Source organism: Pholis gunnellus (assembly GCF_910591455.1).
Source record: "Pholis gunnellus genome assembly, chromosome: 20".
In the NCBI taxonomy this organism is placed as follows: Eukaryota; Metazoa; Chordata; class Actinopteri; order Perciformes; family Pholidae; genus Pholis; species Pholis gunnellus.
In genome coordinates, this window is record NC_136547.1 from 11702384 (window position 1) to 11721316 (window position 18933).

The following is an 18933-nucleotide window of genomic DNA, read 5'->3' on the forward strand; positions in this document are numbered from 1 at the left end:
ACAGAAGATAATACTCAGAGGAGGATTTCACTGGGATGGCTTTAGGCAAAGCAAAAACAGCGACGCATTGATGCAAAGAACACACAGAAAGCAAGAGAGGTAAACGGATTAAAACGGCTCACTCCTTCACTTTCCTCATTTATCGCTCCACTAACTTTATTCTCTAAGGTGACGCCATTAAGAGAGTGGGAAAACAGAGACACCGAATGCTAATAATACTTCCAACTACACCTCACTATCTGGTGCTGATGTGGCTGGGCGATATGATAGTGATATGAGAGGAATATGTCAACAGTAGGTTTTGCTGAAGTACTGTGATTTGTTGTGTATTTTAATTTCATGGATTAGCAAAAAAAAAAAAAAAAACAGCCAGTCCTATCTGATAACATGATCTGATTTTCTGTTTAATTTACAGAAAACGTGATACGTCTCCTTATCTATCATGACATAAAATGACACGTTGATGGAATATATTTTACACATAGGCAATTATTAGATTTGAAAAGCAGAGAAGCGGCATAAGTGAACACAAAATCAGGAGAAAGTCACACTGTTATGTGGTCAAACTGTTTATCTGCAAAATCATAACCAACTCCAAGGAGCAAAGAGTCGGACAGAAGCCCTGCAGGCCCAAATGAAGGCAAACTGCTGTGTGATTCAGCTGTTACTGAGGAGACCGTATTGGCCTTTAGCCCACAGGCTCTAGTCTCTAATTAACATGTTGCTTTTTCTGGGCAGAAGAATAATCGTTTCATGTTGGGAGAAAAAAAGAAAACATGCATTCTTTGATTTATCAACATTAGTTTGTTTTGAGATAAAAAAAAACGTCCAGTAGAGCTGGTGTAAGAATTGATAGTTCAGTTTGCCAACAAGTAGCCAGTAAAGAAGAATCAAAGCATTTGGAATCCCTCGATGATCATTAGTGTTCCAATTGAAAATCATTTACAGGGTTGATCAGTAATTTGCCTCGTATTGATTAAATGTGATTTGGTCAGTATAAATAAAAAGTGATTTAGAAATAGAAATAGAAATACAGATGGCTTCCAGGAAAGGTGACTCTCACTCCTCTGGTTAAATAATGCTCCCTACTTTTAAACAGCTAACAAAAAGTGGTATCTGACAATTTTCCCTTTTCCAAATTTTTAGAAATACATCGTGGAAAAGGTTCCGAATATAATACGTATCTAGATATGTGGGCACAAACTCCCTTACATCACATGACACACAAAATACCTCACGGTTTAAAAAGGTGCTCACAGCACTGACTAATTGGTCCTGACGAGGTTAACTTGTGGGTCAAATTCGACTCGCATGTGATCTACAGCATGCACAGATTTCTGCGGTCAACTTTTCCTTTCAACAAATCAGTTGCATAACGTCGTCTTGTAATTACAAGGCGTCTACTGACAGGTTAGTGTAAAGTTACATAATGCTAGATAAAGGCACCTGGAGGATAAGAGCTTAGCCGTGTGCCGGTTTACTTACTTAAGCATCCGAGTATCTGTATAACTATAGTATCTGATAAAAGCACGTCTACAGCCCTCAGTCTAACAAGGCATTTCCTACGCTTTATAGCGGTCACGTGTTCCCCTAGCTATCATGTGCAGTGAGAGTCCTTCCTTGTTAGGGGAATGCTATCTGTATTGTGGTGGCAAGTGAACAACCCTGGACGAAGGCAGCTCGAGTGGGTAGGCGAAGCGCACTTGTCGCCTGGTGGCATTAACATGCTTCCCCTGCTGCTCCTTGGCCGTCAGACAGAACAAACACACACACGGGAGACTCAGTGGAGAGACAAAGGACAGACATGCTACTGCACAGACACGAGAATGACAATTTAAACATTGTACAGCGATTTCAAAGACAGGACATTTATAGTGTGACAAAAAGGTGTTAATGAGTGCATGTGAGGGAACTAAACAACTTGTCGGTTCATCTCACCCGTGACGCAGCAACGGCTGCTTTGCCCTCTTCACTTTCCTCATCCAGCTCGTCATCGCTCCATTCCCATTCGCCATCCTCCGTTTTATGCAGCCGACCACTGGAACCCGGCACTCGACGTACCTGACGACACGCATACGCGCAAAACTGAGCTCATCTTCTTGGCAATAGAGCACAACGTGTAGATTCAAAGCCTTTGGCGTCTTACCCGTTTCGACCTCTCTGTTATTGTGGGCGCCCTCTGGAGCAAGCGCTCATGTAAATACTCATGGGTCTGTCATAAGAGGAAAGAAACAAATGGCTGTCACTCCAAAATCCTCTAAATCTTTATCCTGATCAAGTCTTGTAACACTCAGAAATTGAACTGAAACCCATAATGTGCTGCGCTACACTGGCTTTCTGCTCACCTTCAAATGTAGGATGTAATTCAAAATCCATCTAATTACTTTTAAAGCCTTTTTAAAGCACAACTTGGCTCTATCATATTCTGTACCAGTGAGGCGCCGACCCCGTACAGGTCAACCAGGCCTCTCCGGTCATCACAAGGGCCCCGGGTTGCACAGCGCTCAAAGTGCAGTTAAGCACTATTTATCAAAGTCTCCCACTGATGCTCATGTCAAGTCAATGTTCTAAATCTCATCTCAAGACCTATTAACTCTAAGTGGCATCAAATGAATGCTGCCTTACCTTTAACAGTTGGTGCTTATCTTTGATTTGATTATTCATTCAAATACTGCTTACAGGTTTTTTTTAGTCTGGAGCCCTGGTTTGATTAAGTGGTATATAAATAAAGTGTTTACTTTAAACCAAATATTCCCATTGGAACAGTCAGTGGGATTTTCAAATATAATTTTATATATAAGAAAGGAGCAGATTTCATCAACAGAATAGAGAATAAATAATCACATGCTTACTTGATAGCCATTTAAATCCCTTCTGCAGGCTCACAGGCCCAAAGTTTGCTGATTTACACAAGAGGTGCATCTGCCCTCTGCTGTACATTACAGAGTACTGCAGTTCTTGACTCATGTATCGGGTTGTATTTGGGCAGTGTGACATGCTGAGTCAGCACTCTAGTTGTTCCGGTTGCTAGTGCACTGAGCAGCCAGAGACTGGACATAGACTGCTTATCCCTGCTTTGTTAGAAACGGCTCCGTGTGGTCAACAATGAGAGGAACGCTGCAATGGCCTCAGACACAAGGACTTGTTGAGAGTATGAAGTAGCCTCACTCACACACTTCTTTATTGTTTTATTTGAATCTCTTGATGCATCACTAACTCTTTTTTTTCTTACACTGAACCCTTCTACAATCATTATAAAACTAAGAAACCAACCTGCAGTCATTAAGAGCAGCTTAATATTAAACAGAGGCCATTCAGTTCACTTCTTCACTCATCAACCAGCTCAACTGGTGCCTGAAACAGGGATGATGCTGCCTCACTGTGTAACTAATCGAGTCTCAGGCCCAGAGGGAGCTCAAGCACCTACCTTTGCTTTCTGAAAGAATTTATGCTTCAACAACTCTGAGGATGTCGGCCTGAAAAGCAGCAGAATGACAATGAATTTCTGTTCGTTTGAGCTCTTATACTCCCAAGAATAGAAAGGAAATGTGCAATACATGTGAACCAGACCCAGGGAAGCTCAGTGAAACAAAGGGACCGTGGTCCGAATATCATATATAAGCAATCATATGCTGCTGTGCTTAACATGTGCCGAGTAGTCTAAATCAGTCCCACGAACCGTAAATTATGATTGCACATGTCAAATGTTCGTATTTTTGTAATTAGCACATATTTACCATACTGCATAAGAGGGAAAAAACATTGATTAAACCTATCTACTGGAAGCCAATGGAAAGTGTTACGTGTTAAATGAAACACCTTTTCTCTGGTTCCTTCTGTAGACACAGGGAGACCATCTTCCTGAAGGATTTGCCGTATTTCTTTACTATCTCCTTGTCTGTGATGCCGGTGTCCAGGCCCGGGGGGTCATTCTGCAGCGTCAGCATCAAGACCTGAAGAATACCCAGAGACACTTTTTCTCATCAGAGAGTCGGAGCAACTGACTTTGCATTTGTTCCGTGTCATTAACTCCACATTTGAAGGTGAGCTATATTTCTCCACAGCGTTCTCACCTTCATTGGCGGGTATTTGTGATACGGTGCGGCCCCCGTGGCGAGCTCGATGGCTGTGATCCCAAAACTCCAAATATCTGCTTTGAAATCATAACCCCTCACCTGTGGAAGCAGAGTCAGATATCATCTTTGTATTCAAAATATCAAAAACATACACTGTGTTCATGGACGAATTCTATTCCCTCTCGGAGGCCAGATCGTTCTTAGGATGGAAATGTGCTAGTTTTCAGAATTTAAAGTCATGAGTAATCGGTCACTGGTGTCTGATTGTATTGTCGCTGAGTTCTTAATCATAGGAGAGATGCTAAGATATGGCTACAGGCCTCGGATTTCTACTAAAGTGTCAAATAAAAACCTTCATTGACACCAATTAATAATGAAATGTCTGTTTCTCGCCTGCGAAGACAAAATTGGATCTGATTGTGAGCTTTCTGTTGCTCCGGTCTAAAGATGACGAACCTGCTCCATGACCTCCGGGGCCATCCAGCACGGCGTTCCCACAAACGTCTTGCGCACTTTATTTCGAGTCATGTCACCGCCTGTGGCTAGAAAGGCACTGACGCCAAAGTCTGAAGGGAAGGAGAGAGGAAATAAAATTAGATGAACACACACAAAGGACACAAAGCGGTGAGGTATTGTCAAGGGGTTAATTGCCCTCCACAGAGTAAGCCTCCTGTGCTTTAATAGACTGGATCTAATGGGGGTGAATGAGGTTTCTTCACACCTCTGGGTCACTAGTGACAGCTGCTGAGTTGCCTCGTGGTTAAATACCTGCAATTTGCACTGAACCGTCGTCCCCGAGGAGAATGTTTCCAGCCTTAAGATCTCTGTGAAAGACAAGACAAGAACTTTTACAATAAAAAAAAGCAGAACTATAAACATCAAGATCTAACGAATGGGCTTTAAAACGTTCACTCCGCCAATCAGGGTTTCTATTTCTTACACTTTATTGGCCACACACACACAGTGCGTAGTTAATTTGTTCATCCCTGTTCAGCCTCCCCTGGTGGTGATTAGAGGATTCAGCAGGGACAGCTGGCTGTCTGTCTGTCTGTCTGCACCTCACCAGCCATACAGTTGTCATAGCAACAGACTTTCAGAGATAAAGTCGACAGGTCAAGTGAAAGGCAGGGAAATTAAAAAAGTAAGGATGGCAACAGTGTCACAGCCGGCTCCTTCTGCTGTCCACGCGGAGTGAACGTACATATTAAAAAGAGAATAGCCAGAGCGGTACCACCCCCAGAACACCGTCGGCCATCACACCACCTTCAACAACTTCTAACAGATGTGCATAAATCACCGCGAGACAGATGTTGAATCTGTACTGACAGACAGACGAGATGCAGTTCACATTGCTACCAGATGGGGGCACTGGTGCTTGAGCTGACCGGTAAGTGCAACAAATTGGTCTCAATGAATGTAAAGATAGACTAGTTTTTGGAGTACTGGTTGAGAGATGAGACATGACTCAGCTTCCAAACAACAAAGGCTCATTTTACCACTTTCTTTGGGCGTATAATTCAATCCACACAGACCTTAAGCACAAACTAAATACCAGAAACACAGGGGGGGCAAATGCTGCAGAGATAATTGTGGTGGTTGGAAAGATTCGTGTGCCATTCAGACAAGAATACTGCTGAAGCATGCTTTTTTTTGTTGTTTTTTTTAAATGCATGGTGGAACTTCCCCTGGATCACTATAAAATAAATTACCTGGGCTCCTGATCTTTCATTTCTGAGGTTTTGCAGGAAAAATGTGGAGGACGTCAAGTATGCAGTTTGGTTTGAAGCACTCCTTCTCGGTAGTTACAAGAAGTACACTCTTTACAAGCAACCCACTCAAGACACACAATGTGCTCAAGAGTTTGCGGGTCGTAGTTCAGATCTTTGTTGCTGAATACTTGAGAATAGACTAGAGGCCTCTTCTGCCGAGAGTGCGCCAGTGAAATACAACAGCTCTTGTAGCGACAGGGGCAGGGAGTGGCAAACAGTGAGCCACGGAGACAGGAATGCAGCATATGTGACATATTAGGACCATTGGCTGAAACAAAAACACTGATATTCCCACTGCAGGACAAATTTACTGCGGGGATGATGAAAGCATCCAGAAGCAGACACAGGACAGGGTTTTAGCGGACTGTATCAATGCCTTGAGAGATGTTTTAGTAATCAGCTGAGGCAGAAAGAGCTGTCTGGGTTCTGCATGTGGCCAAACTCTGATGTCCCTTTCTGTCTGAATAACTTCTATTATGTAACTGTCACACCGGGGTGGACGAGAGAAACGGACATGACAGCCTTTTTTTATAAAATGTCTACTGGGGTACAGACGTCTCTCCGTCTTTGGTCCTCTGCTGCCCCGACATTACAGCGAGGTCATATCAGGTCACAGTATCTTCCAGTTCCGTGCTCTCCCCACTTCTGCTTAAATTAACAAGCTCACACTCCGCCTTGGGTGTTGGTTCGTACGAGGACGATTTACGTCGGGTAATTCGAGAAGTTGCTTTTTAAGGATTTAGAGGTCGGAGGTGCAGAGTTGACCACCTGAGGTTGAAAGACCCATTTGGGAGTATCCAAAAATACTTTTTCCTGGTTTACACAAACCTCCGTGCCCTCTCTCAGTGGGTCCAGTCATGTCTTGTGATTTAGGGTTTAGCCTGGGCTAATAATGTGCTGCATGGGTTCAGTCCAGGCCAATTGGACCACTCGGGCCACGTCACAAGATCTGCCAACTCATCATCTCACTTTCTACATTTGTCCAAAGACTAGCTGTAGGGATACAAGTCAGAAAGTTGATTTTTTTTTTATTAAAGGTTATGTTATGTAAGGTAGTGGTAATAAATCCAACAGCTGTTAAGATATTTCACACAAAACCACAACCGGGGGGCCTCCTGGGAGAACCAGATGAAAGTCATCAGAAGACGTATGTTGAAGTTGTTAAATTAATGAATTAGTGAGTGACTTTTTACGTGAATCAAGAGCTTCAAGCCATTAAACAGAACTATTTTACTGCCATTGTGTTGTCAGAGTTATTTCCTGAATGTCTCTCTATGACATAATAGGCTTGTTCAAATTCACAAGTCAAAACTAACCTCTAAGAAACAATAAGTCACTCTGTGAATGATGCCGCTTTGTGTGTCATCTCTTGGGAAAGGAGTGATCAAGGCGATCTGATTGCGTCCCTCCTGCGTCTTTAAAGAACCATGAAGGCTTTGGTTCTCTGCAGCAGACTGTAACGCTCTGAGAAAAAGGCTGCAGAGTGCAGACAGTCATTAAGATTCACAGGAGAGGAAGAGGAAGAGGAGGAGGAGGAGGCGGGAGGAGGTGGTGACACAATGCACCATGCAAGTTCAAAGAAATACTGTCGCGGAGAGGAAAAAAGCCAAGTCCCAACTGCTACTAGGGATCCAGCCATATTTTACAATAGTCGGGGGGGAGTAACGCCTGAATAATAACTGACATTTTATGCTTATTTCTGCTCGTTAAATGACATTAAAGCTCATCAAAAATGAATCCAGACACTAAAAAAAAAGGTATTATGGCATGAAAGAATATTGAAAAATGAACCGGTGGTCTCTTTATATTTATGACCTGCTGAAATGACAGCCGGGCAGTAGTCAGGTGGGAACAGCTTCGGCATGAAACTGTCAAGAAGAGTGATCTTTCTCATCTGGCAGCTCCCGCACCTTGCAGCTCCGGCGGGTCGACCTCCTGTGACATCACATCCTGGTGCCGGGCTCCCAGTGCCTCTAACAGGGCCGTAAAAGAGGGTTTTTTACGAGATGCTCTTTCCCCGTGAGACCAAATACCGCCCCTCTTTTAACCGTGCCCCCTTTGACCACAAAAATCATGCTGCCTTTGCTCCTGTTATTTTAATTGCTTCTTTCCCAAAACTGCTGAATTTCATTCTCATCGGTTTTTCCAAATCAATTTTTGATTTCGTCAATTTTCCGTTTAATCCACAGCCAGACGCTCCCGGAGGCGGCATAACCGCAGCCATTACCGGATCATTACTAAACTACACGCCGAGTAATTTGCCGGGCAGAGCCCTCCCATGGACCCTCAGAAGACTTGGGAGACTTTCAGAGCTCCCCACAAGCAGGCGGATTTTCTAAGATTAAACTGGAAAACATTCTTAGACTACTCCTCTGTTATCGTGTCTACCTGCAGCTCAAGTTAGAGGAACAGTGTCACCTTTGAATCACCGACTCTCCGAGCTGCTGTGAATGTGGAGGTGGAGCAGTTCGCCGTCTCGTGGTAAATGTCTGGTTGAGGCTACAGCCCGGCCCGCGAGACTCTAATTGCTTTTCTGCTGCCTTGGACTGGATGGAACATATCATGTGACACTGTCTCTCTCTCTCTTTCTCCCTCCCCCGTCAAGCCTCACACACACCCCCCCTTGACTCTCTCCATCACCCCTGGGGCTCTGACTCATATGATCCGGCTTACACAGGAGGAACACGCACGGCCGCGTGTGCGCGCGCGCGCGCGCGTTTACATCAGCAGACGCCGATCAACTGACCACAGCTTCTCCACTCTCAGCATGTCACTGATTTTCAGTGTTGGGGCGTACCTCAAGAGGACAGAAGTGAAAAATGAATAATCTATTAATGATCCTCTTATGTCTCCTACGACACTACAGAGTTGAAGGACGGTTTTACCCGAGAAAAAAAACATTTCCGCCTCTCCACCGATAACCCCGTCACATTATGCTGGAAGTAGATACTTAAATGCTGCAGCAGAGGCATACCGCGCTGGATTTTTCCTTTTAATCAACAGAGTCATTTAAACAGTGTGATTCTCTCTACCCATCGATTGTAACAGATGCAGCCGTTTTCTTATTAAGATGTTAATGAGCTGCCTCCTCATCTACACATCCCTCATGGTCAAAGTCTCCAATCACGCCTCTCTGTCGGTACGCTAGTCTGAAAGCTGCTGAGCACTTAACCAAGCCGAAAAGAAATGCATTATTTACACATGTAGTCTGTCCCGGCTATATGTGCGCCAGCGGGGAGAGGAAAAAAGAGACTGTGAAAAAGTGAGTAATGAATATTAAATACAGCCAGTGCGTGTCGACTGGGTTCATTGTAGCAGCTCGAGTGCGGGGGACTTAGCCAGGTCTTGAACTGGCTTAGAAGAGAGATTTAATTTCCTGTGGCACGCAAATCTGCCAGTCACACATTCCATATTCATACTGTACCTCTTAAAGATTACATCAGCCTGGAAGTCATATGCTCTACTTACAGATTTCTTGCAGCAACTTAAAGTTGTTGTTTCATTAAAACACTGAAGGTTTGTAGCATTATTACAGCTTTAATATGAAAAGTAAAGATAGAAAGGGAGTTTGATTTTTTTTTCCCCATTCTTAACCGTACTTCAGTGGAAATGCATACACTCATCAATACTGCTTCTTCTTCAGGAACACTTGTCGCAGTCCCGTTGGGGAAGTGTACTGCCTCATGTCAGTACAGAGCCCAGTAACAACCCTGACCTTTAGGAGCAAGAGTGGCTGTATTTAAATACCACTTCCATGGTACGGTCGTCAGGTCGTCTTACCTTTTGCAATAAACCACGCTCTAAAGCCATGAATTTACTTGCATACGTTGCCAGGTATTTTACTTACTTTTTGGACTAAGACAGAGGGAACATGTGACAAGATCACAGACAAATGGAGTATGAAAGCAATAGATGCCACGTAATGATAAAAGGGCACAAAATGATGCAATTAGTCACCGTAATATATAAAAAACAGACAGTTGTGTCAAGAAGAGCATTCATGAACCCAATGAGAGTTGGCATTAGGAGAGTGTAAATGTAATGATGTCTCCATATGTTAAAATATATAAAATCCTGAATCTGAAAAACATTTAATTATGGTAGTTCCACATTAAAACGCTGCTACTAAATGCATCTCATGAACAGCAATCTGTTGTGGGAGCCTCTGTGCTCAACATATAAAGCATTCATTAGCATTAAGTGACTGGGATCATTTTTTTTTATGTGTAAGGCAACATAAGGCCCAATTAAAAACATTGCTTTCTTAACATTGTAAAACAAAATGTAAAAAGTGTGAACACAAACTCAAATGGACACAGACTCTACTATAATAACGTGATGTCCTATGTAGTCAAGGTGGAGGACATAATATTAGGATGAGCAACAGAGACGAGAAAGTTTCAGCTTCATAAACCCCCAAGGTGAAGTCTGATAAAGCCTTTGGAGCTTAGTGGTAATAGAAAGTCCTGGCTCGGTTTTATTACGGTACCAGCGTGCCGGGCCATGAGTCCCGTTACCTGTGGATCTGTCCGTTCTTGTGGAGATACTCGAGGCCTTCAAGCACATCTTTCAACACCGTGGCTATGCTGGGCTCATCCAGGACGCCGCTCTTGTGTTCCCCTCGTGAGATGATATGCTTGATCACGTCCAGCACGGAGCCTGGATAAAAAAAAAAAAAACACAAAACACACCACAGCGGTTGATAAGAATTACAACATGTTTCATTTTGTCAACATCAACGTCAGAGAGAACAATCCTGCAGTGGATGTCTTTAGAAATGATTGGGTAAGTAAGCGGTTAGTGGTCTTAACTGATGATCAATGAGAAAGTCACCTTGGGCTAGCCTCTATCATTTGTTAAGCTTTAACTTAATTATGAAAACACATACTTCCTGATGGTTTGGCAGACATTCAGTCAAGAGGATTTGTGTATAATACGATATTGTTTGGATGAATTAGATTGTGGATACACAAAGACCTTTACACAAAGTTCCAGTAAGATGGAAACAAAAGATTAGCTGTGCTCAGACAAAGTCCTTTAACCATAAACATAACCATGACCTTTCAATGTGGTCACGGCAAAACAATAAATGGTGGAGAGAGAGAGAAATCAACATTCATTACTGTTAATTCTTTAAAGGGTGAATCCACTGTTAAAAATAATCTACGATGTGCCATCTATGATTTTAGAAAGTCAGTATCTACAAATACAGAATACATGAATGACTGTCTCAGTGACTAAACTTGAATGTATGATGTCACTCATCAGGGGGCATTTTTTGGACTTTAGTTTGAGGTTTTCCATCCAAATGACTTTCATTTGGATGTTGAGCGCAGAGCTGGTAATGAAAACAAACGCGCCCAGTTAAAATAAGCACGGCTGCTGTCACAGTCATGTCGTTACTCCGCCTTTAGAGCGGCTCTAGGATTTTACTCGTGGTGACAACGTCACTACAGTCGGACTGTAATTGAATTCTCTCTCAGGGCGCATGCGCCTTTAATGCCTTCGGAGTTGGAGCCGGATCACTGCATGCAAGAAAAAAAAAAAAAAGGTGCTGAACGGAGGACCGGTGTGGCTCTGCTCCCTGACCCGGCAGGTCACCACGTCGCCCCTCAGAGCGCTCCGGATGAAAAGTCAGACTGCAGTCAGTGTGTAATCTCCTTTGTGCCACTTCTCACACAATAAAAGAACACCTCTTTGAAAAGCGGTTGCGGCATTTGCATTCGGTAGGACAGAAAATTGGGCGACACTGGTTGAATGGGGACAAAGCCGAGAAGCAGAAACAATGCCACTTATCTGACAAGCTGTATTGTGCTGCAGTGATACAAAAAGAAACAACACAAAACGACCAAATGATAGACACGGCCTTTTCAAGGTTCCTGAAAGACTGTCCACGGTACAGTCCCAGGTCTACATTGACTGTGTTTTGGCAACAGCGCCATGGCTGGGAGCGCGGAGATATCTATTTGTTTCGATCACTTCAGGATGTTCGCGCCTGCAGCACTCAGGCGAGCTCATGCGTTACTCCAGAGGAGCCGGCGATGACGGCCCACCTGAGACGAGACAGCGATACTGCAGAGAGTCTTGGCAGAGCGAGAGAGTAGAGCGAAGGGAGGGGAGAGAGAGAGAGAGACGGTGGGTTCAACGGGTTCTTCGTGCAGTGACGGTGCACGGCAGCAAATTGTGATTCGGCAGCGCGGGAAAAGCAGCCTAGATGTGTGTGTGTGTGTGTGGGTGCGATAGCGTATATATGAGCGAGTGCAAGGAGAGTGCAGCCTCGCGGCTCTGATGTGACAGCTCTTTGAAGCTCATTGACAAAAGGCAGCCTGTTTGACGTTTTTTTTGGTTTGCTTTTTCTCCTCTGTTCTCCACACACACACACACTTCCCCTCCTCTCTCTCTCTCGCAATGCTTCTGCGCTCTGATGTTCATCTCCTTGTCTGAAATGGCGGGAGGGAGGAGAGGAAGTGACAGGTGATAATGGAGAAGATCCTGATGGAAAGCTGGGTAAGTGAATAGAATCACATCCAAACGGGAGGGGAGATGCAGTCCCATTAGCCAACAAATTAAGGTTTGATAAGCAAGTAACAAAGAAGCTCATCCTTGCTCAGTCATCCGGATACGAAGACGTTAACGCCTTGCTCCGAAACTCCTTCATCTTCACACCTTTAAACGAATAGTTAGACACATTTATTTGCTTTCTTGCACAGAGTTAGATGGGCAGATCGATAACGATGTCTGTGAGGAGAGTGGTATCGATCTTCTTATCCAACTCTGGGCAAGAAAGCAAATATTCCCCAAAATGTAAAACTTTCCCTTTAAGAGAATAAGAAAAGGTTGACAAAGATAAAAGCCAAACAAATAGAGAATAGTGCTCCTTTAAGCCGAGTTGGCACTGTGGGGAGAACATTTCTAAGTGCAAACACGCAGCGTGATGCAGGCTTTGGGGGAATCACTAAATGCCAGCCTTGTCAGCCTCTTTCAAATTCCTTTTGATTGAACTCTTCATGCCTCATTAGGTGGTTTCAACATGCTGACACTGACTGACAGGTTAACAATCCAAAAAGGTTCATTTTGCATGGGAAAGACTTCGACTTCCAAGACAAATGACACCTGTTGGCCTGGTTTGAAACGGTGCCTGTCGAAAGGCCCCGGAGGAAGAGTTTAAAGAAATCACAGGGGATAACTCAAGTCTTCACAGTGCAGTGCACTGTAGCGCATGCAAAGACTCGGGGGAAATACCAAATCCTCATTTCACTTGCATGCTAGATTAGTCAAATCTCTCTCTTTCTCAGGATTTTCAAACAAAAATGGTAAAGGTTTAAAAGCCATGAATTTAACTCTACTTCGTCCAGCTACGTGGCCTTTGCAGCCTTTTGGTTCTCCTGGTCAGAGCAGCGGGTTCAAGGCGGAGTGAGAGGATGAGAGAGTAAAAGGGGGCAGGAGGGAGGAGGGAGGAGGGGACGAAGGAGATGAGAGCCGGTGCCAACTGTGCTAAAGGCAAACGGGGAATGCCAAGCAAAGTTGGAGGTGGAGACGGGTGGCAGAGCAAGGTGTAGAAGAAAGGATTGAGTGAAAGGTTCCTCCATAAAAACATTTAACGAGTTAGACAATTTTCTATGGAAAAAAAAAAAGAGGCAATTTTGCAAATTAGAATTTCATTCTCTTAACTCTACGAACCTGGAGTCACCATTAAAGCTCTTTGGCAGCATGCTGGGGGAAAAAAGCTGAGGGACACATCATGATGAACTGCCTCCAACGCATTTTTAATATGCTAAATTGAAAGAGTCAATAACAATCTGCCTTCAGCTGGATTCCAGTCTGAGTGGCGTTTGGATTGCGCTCGGCAGCAGTGGAGTCGGTCGGTGACGGCGGCGCGTTAATCTCTTGGGAACACATTCCACCGCTTGCTTCGGCATGACTCATATTCTGTCCCAGTGGGTTTCAGTGGATGCCTCGCTGTCAGTGACGGCTCTACAGAAACAGTTGCTCACATCACATCACATCACAGCCAGAACAGGAATTTCCTGAAGAGCCCTGAGCCTACCGCATAGCGCCACTAAAGTCAGCTCCACAGGTTCGGCCTTGAACGAACGTGTTGGAGAGGAGGGAAGTCTTGACTGAAGATTAGGCTTTTTAGAGCTCTGCTACAACATAAAGTCTGAAATAGTACACGGGATATACACGCCTAGGAGGCATTGCCATTCATTTAATAAAGATTTGGAATAGTTAACAAGTAGTTATACAGACTGACAGGAGACTCGTTTATTGGACAGTTCATCAGGACCCACGTGGGGAAATCAAAATCCAGTGATGACAGGAGGTTTATGCAGCAATTTAACGCTCTTCATGTGTATATTTATGCTCTACAAAGAGCTCATAAAAAAATAACTTGTCATAAGCACTATTAGTAGTATTAGACTGCAAATCAACCGCATGTTATGAATAGACATGAATAGACATGACTGTACAAAACCTAATTGAGCAGTAATGATTCGTTACTGTGGGATCGCTGTCACACACACTCGGACATGAACTCAATGAACCCACAAAGTACACAGAGTCAGATACAAGCACAACCGGTAATCAGGGGAAATACCATGCTGACGTGTTGATTTGCATAAATAGGTTATAAACGTGGCCTTATACAGATCAATGAGATTGCTTCCTGAATAGATATCTCAGCAGATTGATCTCCAGGTAGCTTAGCTTGAAATTATGCTAAAAATCACGTATCTGCGATCATAAAAACCGAGTCGGTTCGCTTGCTTTCGCAGCACAAAAAGGAACAGCACCGGAGTCCGCTTGAAAGCGGACCGAGACCAACCGTTTCAAGCGTACCCTTCCCCACCCGGCAACTGCTAAAGGCATGCCCTGTGGTACAAGTATCACGCTGGTATCTGCCAGTGCAGCATGAGTGACATAGCTTGTATAAGTGCCTTAAGCCAATAGAACAGCAGTGGCATACCGATCAACCGCAGAGAGACGATACAGCAAGAGTTGCATACCATCAGGATATGTTGCGTTGCGGCCGAGTTAGAAATGCAGAATGTTTAGCGAATATTCTGTAAAAGTTTAAGCTCTCCATGCGTCTGCAAGCAAATGTGGAAATATTGCTCAACCAATGTGTTCTAGTACTGTGAAGTCTAACAACATTCTTCTCTCTATTCTCTTAGCAATGAGTACTGCACTGCGGGAATGTACTCTGCTTCATCATGTAGCACTTCACACACAAACCCCGTTGGTATAAAAACATGTCGGGGCTTCGTCAGATCAACCGGCGAGCTGTTAACCGTCTTTCCAACAGCAGAAGACACACGAGCCGGAGTTTGCAGACAGCGGTTGGCCTTCCTCTGGGCTGGTATGCTCCACCCCGACCTCATTTAAGGTCCGTCTCCATGGCAGACGTCGCCAAGGCCATCATTTAATTACACCGCGCAATAAAATTCAACATCAAGGGCCTCTGTTTAACTAGGATAAGGGGAACCGGAGAGGCCATCTTAAGTGGTGTCAGCGCCTGCTGTGAGGCTGGCCGTCTGCTCAAGCGTCGCTTGGCGGGCATGGTGCCCCCCCCCCCCCCCCCCCATCAGGCCCAGCTGCAGGGCGGCTGCCAAGCGGATCGGGACTCGAGTGTATCCGAGGGAGCCAGGCATGCCACCTGGGCACTATCCGTTACAGTAGGACGCTGTTTACACAGAGGAACAAGGGAGGGTAGGAACAGAGTGTAGACGTTTTTTCGTGCGAGACTGACATCAGGATTAAGAGGGAAATGAGTGCAGATTTTTGGACTCTTTGCAAACGGAAGACCACGAGTGTTATCAGGCTGTCTTCGTCTCTGAAGGCGGTGCTTGTTGCTTGTGAACTGCTGGGTACAGGACGCCTTAATCTGCATGCTGTTTGTGTGTAGGAGCCCTCACAGGTCTGCTGTAAAAGTTCTTCTCCCTGGGAGGCTGATGCAGAACCACAAATATTCCACTTAAAATGGTAAAAATAAAAAGAACAAAACAATCAGGAGCAGATGCAATTGTTGCATTTTGAGGTCTTTTTCTACACGGTGGCCTCCTCTTCATGCTCCTCTCACTAGTTAATTGCAGCGCTGCCACAAGAGTGCCACGATGCCGGCCTGCGGGCTGTTATTAGCTCTGCCCTGTCATTAGCTGCTGCACCGTTACTGAGTTAAAGCCCGGAAAGAGCCGCAGCTCACACGGGACACAATGAAGATCAGTGCTGTCACATTCCCTACAATCACAGCTATCATCACTGGCAGTAAGTAGCCCCGCGCTTCCTACTCTGCCCCTGTCTCAAGACGATCAAAGAAGAACAAATCCTCAGAAGACATACGCACTTACCGCCACTGAGCAGCTTCATGACCAGCCACAGCTCGTCCTTCACCACGAACGAGGTGTAGTAAGACACGATGTTGGGGTGGTGGCACTGGCTCATGGCTTGAATCTCTTTCTGTAAGAGGAAAAAAAGAAATAAGACACAGAAGTGGTGTAATCTGACACTTTATCACATCATCATTTGGTGGAAATGGATTAAAGTTTTACATCAGAGCCGGTGCCTTTTTATTAATGTTCTTTATTATTAGTTTTAAACCTGAAGCGGCAAGCAAACAACCATTTCCACAGCGAAATGACGCATGAAAACACACAACAAAGTTTAACTGTTCCTTATGTTTTCATCCAAGACAGATAGTGCCAAGTAACCAACTATTCTCTTTTGGCTCGCACAAGAAAAAAGTTTCGAGAAAAACCTGGAGGAAGTAAACTGAACACAGGCTCAATAAATGCCTCATCCTTTAATGCTGCCGCTGTTCTTGAAATTTAGTGCGATACTTAAAATCTTAATGACGTCAGTAGTCAGGGGAGAAATAGGCTCGGTCAATATAACGCATATCTATGCAGAAGCGAGAAAACAGCCGGTACCCAGCCCTTTATACAGCTGTAAGCTCTCTTTCTCTGTGTGTGTGTGTGTGTGTGTGTGTGTGTGTGTGTGTGAGAGTTTGGAAAGCAGGGCGCTGAGGTAATGCTGGCACAGGATTCTAATCCGTCACTTCAGCAACAGCTCTCAAGTCATTTGGGGATAGACGAGCTTCCTAAGAAAGAGAAAGTCGAGCTGACTTCAGAGTTTGGGACCTTTGGTTTCAGAGGTTTTGCTTCCGTTTCTGCACATTATTGACAAATAACTGAAACCCCGTCACTGGAGCGCCATGACGAACGTGATCTCTGCACTTCTTGTGATAGTTATTGCTCAATACTTAACGGAAATGAGGTGTACCAAGATAGTACAACCAGTCATGAACTTTGCAAGGACGTCTAAGAATAGTATTGTGTATATAATACTATCAATATTATTTTAAACTGTTAATGTTTAGTGAACTTGTTAAAAAAAGTAGTACATTAAAAAAAGAAATATACTGTGTTTATCAAACTGAAAGTCATAATTCTTTTAAAAACTCAAATCAAAACTAAAGTCGGTCATTAGACTAGTACATTTTATTTGGGTTTTGGACTGTTGGTTTGCAACTTATCATTTCATTTAATTGGGTTAATTGTGTATTATCAGCAGATTAATACAGAATTAAATGAAATGATAAGTTGCAGCCCTAGTCCAATCATTAATAACATCCCTGCTCGTTGCCAGTCATAGGAACATTATTTTACATTTAAATTTAAGTAAAATATTGGAGAAAATACAATCATTTGACATCAAACCCACCTCCATGTGTCGAGTACAGAGAGGTCCGGGGTGTGTTTATGCATCTTATTATTATTATTATTATTATTCAGCTATGCTAAACATATGCCAGATCTGCAGCATCTCTGTATTGAATGCACTGAGGTGAAATCAATATCGACCTTCTCATCTAATCGCTGGGTTTCACCGCAAACGACCATATTTCTCAAAATTTCAGAGCGTCATTTAAAATAGCCATCGAGTGTCCACTGGGGAACGTTCACACTCCGGCTGAAAACATTTGTTAAAAAGGCAGCAATCAATAGATGCTTGTGGGTCCTCAGCATTAATGCTCAGCTTAGACAGTGTGCATTAGCAGCAGAACGCCTCTGCAGGGGAGTCACACACACACACACACACACACACACACACACACACACACACACACACACACACACACACACACACACACACACACACACACACCAGTGGAGGGGAAAAGGTGGACTGCTAAAATGTGCAGATTCCCTTCAGATTGAGCAGCAACAACAGGTGAGCCAACGCACCACTCTGCTCCCAAACTTGAGCATTTTTTGATGATGAAGCAGTCGAAATAACTTCCAGTCCGCCGGGCCAGACGGCGAGCTCTGCGGGCCGTCTCCCTTATCGCTCTTTCTCTGGAGACTACAGGCTGAGAGAGAACAATAACGATGTAGCCTGTTTGATGCTAACTGGCTTCAGTGGAGCCCCCCCCCCCTTCTCCGTTCACAGCACGGTGGAATAGGCAGGTCATTGCAGCTCTGTGGGCCAGGGTAACCCCAGAACAGACAAACAATGGGATAACAGGGAGGATATCGTGCTCTGGCAGTTGGAAAGTTTTCACATCTTTTTCCCAGCAGACAATGCGAGAGGCTCTTTGTCTTAGATCACTGTACACCAATGCTGCGGCAAAGACAGAGGAAATGTGCTCACCGCTCAAAGCCAGTCATATTACTTCTATCTGTGTGAGCTTTAAGTTTTGGGGGAATTTTGTTTGCAGAAAATCTTATTGCCGACTGAAAAACAAGGACATTTTAGATCTCTGCATGATCTGCAACATCTTGTGCATCTTGATGTCTCCATCTATGTAGAGGTGCATCGTGCACATGCACTGTAACTTCCCCTGCATGAGTAATAGTGTTCATTTTCTATTGGCCACTGCATGGCATGTGGAGCACATGGCTGAAACACTTACTCAGTCTGAACGTCAGTTGTGTTGTATGGTGATCATTATCAAGAGATAAAGCTCATCCAACCAGTCAAGGAAACCATCAGCTACAACAAGGACACACTCCACCACTGCTCTTTATTTCTTACAGCCCATTGTCTCTTTAGTGAAGACTTTCTCTTCACCGGCATGTTGTAACTCA

At 44.2% G+C, this 18933-nt stretch overlaps 1 protein-coding gene across 2 annotated transcripts in view; it reads right to left on the reverse strand.

The window, feature by feature from the left end:
- oxsr1b (oxidative stress responsive kinase 1b) overlaps positions 1-18933 on the reverse strand; it is a 32741-nt gene that overhangs the window by 4566 nt on the left and 9242 nt on the right. The window contains exons 3-12 of one of the 2 annotated variants that reach the window (XM_079181401.1): positions 16195-16303; positions 10363-10504; positions 4845-4900; positions 4533-4642; positions 4074-4175; positions 3820-3953; positions 3428-3476; positions 2147-2212; positions 1939-2061; positions 1665-1742 (exon numbers count right to left, since the gene is read on the reverse strand). In XM_079181401.1, coding sequence (XP_079037527.1) covers positions 1665-1742; positions 1939-2061; positions 2147-2212; positions 3428-3476; positions 3820-3953; positions 4074-4175; positions 4533-4642; positions 4845-4900; positions 10363-10504; positions 16195-16303 — 969 coding nt within the window. The remainder of the gene's footprint in view (positions 1-1664; positions 1743-1938; positions 2062-2146; positions 2213-3427; positions 3477-3819; positions 3954-4073; positions 4176-4532; positions 4643-4844; positions 4901-10362; positions 10505-16194; positions 16304-18933) is intronic. The other variant, XM_079181400.1, reaches the window with a different exon arrangement.